General features: G+C 39.3%; 1 protein-coding gene and 1 long non-coding RNA gene across 2 annotated transcripts in view; both read right to left on the reverse strand.

The window, feature by feature from the left end:
- Positions 1-229: 229 nt before the first annotated feature.
- On the reverse strand, positions 230-2,059 carry LOC138041131 (uncharacterized). Its single transcript, XR_011130751.1, has 2 exons — positions 1,712-2,059; positions 230-912 (listed from the first exon to the last, which is right to left on the reverse strand). It is a non-coding gene; the product is annotated as an uncharacterized lncRNA (long non-coding RNA).
- Positions 2,060-4,180: 2,121 nt separating this feature from the next.
- LOC138042249 (catalase-like) overlaps positions 4,181-5,000 on the reverse strand; it is a 20,535-nt gene continuing 19,715 nt past the window's right edge. The window contains exon 14 of the mRNA XM_068888070.1: positions 4,181-4,939. Coding sequence (XP_068744171.1) covers positions 4,907-4,939 — 33 coding nt within the window. The 3' untranslated portion in view covers positions 4,181-4,906. The remainder of the gene's footprint in view (positions 4,940-5,000) is intronic.

The following is a 5,000-nucleotide window of genomic DNA, read 5'->3' on the forward strand; positions in this document are numbered from 1 at the left end:
TGTCAATTTTTTGCATCAGCAAGATTCCAACTCATTGTTTAAAGGAAGCAATGGTCACATGACCTCTTAGTGCAAGTGGCCTATTATATAGAATATAGAAAATAGCCTTTGAAATGTCTAGTTTCCAGTTCCCCCTCCAGGAGCCCGGTCACTATATTTATCATTTTCTCCTGATTTGCATTTATTTGTTAGGTAAAATTACATTTTACATCAACTGCAGTGACAACACTTCAGACGAGATATCCTGTTGCTTTAATTTCAGTCACAGATTTCAAAATCTTAAGCTTGATCTTTTCTTTCGGAAAACTGTAGTAAGCAACCTTAAACTCCTTACTTTCGAAAGAGGCTGGGAGGAAAGATCACGGTTAAGAGCCACCTAATAACTCGCAATCAAGTACTGGACAGATAACTAAATTTGAATGTGATTGGACAAAACAGTCGATGGTGCGTGTTCAAACCTGGCCAAAAGAAGAAAAGCTTAAGTTAAGGATTGGAGAGACATCTGTCCTTTTGGACACAAAACTAACAAAACAAAAACAAAAAAAGAAAACTTGAGCGATTATAATGCGGTAAGCCTCCTTTTGGATATCTTCGTACTGCAAAAGTCCGAAACGTTCCAAGTTGTAAGCACATCCGTTACATTTAAATTGAGGAAAAAATATCGGGAAATATCGCGGGGATAAGAAATGATTATTTGAATATAAACATGGCTTGCATGATTTGCATATATATAGTTTGATTTTTCAAATAGCGGTCTTCGTTTTGTCCGCTTGGCATCAAAGTTCGCCACTAGAAACACTACCTTCTGCAAGAAAAAGCGTGCTTGAGATTTAATGACGTGTTGTGAAACTGCTATACGATTCTTTTCCATGAATGTTTCAAAGTGTTTCCAGGACAAACTTTCATCAGGGCCTAAGGAGCGAGACAAAATAAATAAATAAATGACAGAAGAATTTTTTTTAAGGCCTAGTGAGCTATGAAACGTAGATACAAAAATATTTTTGACCATGCAAATACTGAAAAATCGGGCTAGGAAGCATTTGAAAATCGCAATCTTTGTACAGTGCGCGATTGCCCTCAAGATTGCCGTACTCCGTAAGGAATCACAACTTCAGAGATCTGTTGTCGATTATGATTTGCATCGCCACACAGAAAACACTCTCTTGGGGGTCTAGTAAGCTGGCGGCAAAGTGAATGTCCATTCCTTATCACATCCCTTTACGACCGTGCATTCGTTTTTGGTGTCGAAAGCGAAGGCTTTAAAGTCATGCACAAAACCAACCCATAGTTTCGATTTTATTTTACGAGGCAAGCACCGAACACCGTAATTTCCGAACGGTAAAAAAGGCTGAAATTAATTTTTTATTACTTACCACATTTAACCGCTCTACCTACTCAAGATCACGACACCCACAAGCAAACGATCGACCAACGGCAAATAGGCAGAGAGTAGTGCGATTGTGGCTTAATCGTAGAATAGTATACTGCAAAACTGGGTTGGGGGTTTAAGATGCTATGCAAAGTGATCGTTCATTCCTTATTACGTCCTGGTTTTAGACCATGCTTCCGTTTTTGTTGTCGAATGCGAAGGCGTTGAAGTCGTGAACAGAACCAACCCACGGTTTCGATTTTTACTTGGCAAAGCGTCGAACACCGTGATTTCCGAACCAAAAAAAAAAAAAAAGTGAAATGAATTTTTTTTATTACTTACCACATTTAACCGCTCAACCCATTCAAGATCACGACACCCACAAGCAAACGATCGACCACGATCCTTATCGAATCCTTTGCCAAGTTGTTCTTGATGTCATTTTGCTACCGAAAAAGTCTACGGGAAATGTCAGATCCTTTCCGAGCAAACAGGGCTTGGCCCCTGTTTGCTCAAATGGTAATTAAGACCCCCCATTTATTTATCATCGGCGTGTTCCACTTGCAAAATTCTCTCAAATTTATTGGAAAGATTCGACAAGGTATAGCACATAAGCCCGGTGCGGAAATGAATGGAAAACATCCATTTTGCACTACCTTGACAGACGTCTTTGAAATTCAGAATCCATGTGTTATCGATGAAGACGTTTCCATGTACACTTCTTATGCTCAGAAAGAATGCTATCATGTTAAATGAAGTGATTTAAATCTGAAGGGCGATCGCAGACAAGCGTACCACTAATCCTTTGCGAAGCGAGGAGAAAAGGGAGTGCACTTACTTCAAGTTTGATTGGATGTGTTTCAATTAGAACAATAGTGTGTCGCCAGTAGGACACAGATCAACTCAGACACACGTTGCCATTAAAAATTGTCTTAGTCGGAAGCGTCGTAATGGTCGGGAAAGTACAACTAGATTCAACTTTCCCGATCATCCAGACCGTGTGCCGGAGATCGCCGCAGACGCCGCGGACAGATGTTTCCAGATGTCTGCGACGTGGCGCAGGCTTATCGGCGATCGTGTCGTACACCGATCGCAGACCGTTGCAGATCATATGGAAACCAGGCTTTACTACTGTTGACCAGCACCGTTACGCCGTCCCCTTTATTTTCTCCGTTTAGCGTCGCCCGACCGACCCAAATTTTCTTGGCATTTTAAAAAAAGTTAAGACCTAGTTAAACCATTTTTATGTCGCATTGAAGTTTCGGTAGTTGATCCTTTTTCCCACGTTGTCTCAATTTTACAACAAAATCAACCAACGTTTCCCCCATATTGATTTTGGAGTCACGTCTTATTGTTTTCTGGCTCCACAGCAATGATGCTGGGGTAGCAGGCCTCCCATTCCGAGAATACTTTTTTTTTTTCAATACGACCGACCGATCCAATATCAGGAAACGCATTCGACGCTAAACGAAAAAGATAAGGGGGCTGGCCTTTCCACCAACGAAAGTATCAAGTCTACAATTCCAACCTTAACTGAGAGGCATCATTGGAACTTCTCTTGAAATTTTCCAATGAGCAATATGTTTTCTGTCTGCAAGAAATAATTCATAAGTTTCCTTTCCTAATACTCTAAGAGTGCTTCTCTTGCCGGGAAAGAAATGATAGAATAGAGGTAAAAGATGTCTTTCGCAAAGGTTGAATTGCAAGTGGGCAGATGAATGGTGGAATTCAACCCTTGGTGGGCTATTTTCATCAGAACCCACGCATTGATGTAAAGACTTCAAAACACGTGAATAGAAAAAAATGGGAATTTATCTGAAGACCCCAGAGTGACGTGGATGATTTTGCGATATAATTGCTCTTTCGATTGTATTTCTAACAAACAAACGTATAGACGTAAATCGCACAAACTGCGCAGAGGAACTGAATCAGATATAACATTCCTATGTTTTATCAGCGCGGCTGTTTCCTCTTGGGTATAATGGAAACAACAAAGAGACTTCAAGGAAAAAATGAGCATGCTTTCAAAATCTTTTGGTGTAATTATTCGATTTCTTCCCCGTCAGTATTCAGGTTTCTTTTAGTGTGGTAATATTTTACTTTGTTTCTCTGCCTTTATTTTGTAAACCTTTTTAAAATTGTAATTTTTTTTTTAGTGAAGAACAAAATGAAAACGGAAAGAACATTTCAGCGAAGCGGAAAGCATCCACAAAATTTTAGAAACAGCAAAAGCAGCGTTCGATTGACCCTATTCCGGAATAAGAACAAGTGGAGTCATGATTTAAAACGGTATGTCTGGTGTTTTGAAGCAACATGGATGATAAAGATGTTTAAAATAGCACTTTAGCAGGTGTTTGACAATTTTAATGTGAATCTCCGTAAAAACGATGGATTTCGAACTTATATTCCATGCATTCATATTCTGGAATGCGGCCAATCGAACGCACCGTTCAAACAATGAATGAGCGGCCCGTTTCCAATCATTTCCTCCATATCCATAGAATTTATGAAAATTTGTCTCTCTTTGCTTCTCCAGTAAGCACCATAACAGAATGGCCCCTTGCCACTCGACTCTTTCAGTATGGTTTCTTTGTTAGAATGATTCTGGATTTCTCTCTGTTTGTACTTTTTTAATACTCCGACTGACCCACCCAAAATTTGGAGATGCTTTCGACAGTAAACGGACTAGAAAAATAAAAAATAAAAAATAAAAAACAAACCCAAAATTTGGAGATGCTTTCGACAGTAAACGGACTAGAAAAATAAAAAATAAAAAATAAAAAACAAACCCAGAGAGACGTACTCAGCACACAAAAGTAGAAATTGTGATTTTATTACCTGATTCTTTGAAAGTTGTATTTCTTGTTATGCAGCAGAAATGAAAGGGCAACTCAAACGCAGCAAATTGCACATTAACGTGCAAAATCAAGATCTTTGCACGCTCTGCGCAAGCGATACATAACATCACTTCCTCTTTTGACGTTTCTTGCAAAACATTGATAACGTTGAAAAGTAATCACAATAGCACTTTTTGTGGAGAAAGTAAACCACGAAACCCTCCACTATGACTTCTTATTTTCAGACTTCAATGGCTGCCGCTCTTTTGTCATATACATGATTCATTCGTTAAGAGAGTTGAATGGCTTGTATTGTTATGTACCTCGTTCTTCAAACGATGACGTCACAAGCACACAGAAGTGGTTGGGTGTCTGAAGTTACTCCGTTAAAAGGGTTGTGTGATCGCGAATTAATTTTAAAAAAGAATTCACGTCATCTCACGAGATGACGTTCTTGTTGTATTGCTGTCCTTGTCACTTAAGCTCCGTAAATTCATCAACAATCATGCACATCCCACGTTTACACCATTAATAAAGTGCATATGAAATTGATTCAAATGATCACACGGTGTTGAGAAATAGCCCGAGACATATACCGGCTATATAAAAAATGCAATCTGGTTTTCCAGGTAACCATTCCCCCAATGCCTTTGTTAAACCAATAGCCTGTCCAGGTTTCTCGTCTTGCCCCAGTTCAGTCTTAGAGGCTGGCTTGAGCGGCCACACCTTTCGGCTGAAGAAACAACACAATAGGCAAAAAAATATATATATATATATCTACAGCCGTTGGCTAA

The sequence above is a fragment of the Montipora capricornis genome, chromosome 3 (genome assembly GCF_036669925.1).
Source record: "Montipora capricornis isolate CH-2021 chromosome 3, ASM3666992v2, whole genome shotgun sequence".
NCBI lineage: Eukaryota > Metazoa > Cnidaria > Anthozoa > Scleractinia > Acroporidae > Montipora > Montipora capricornis.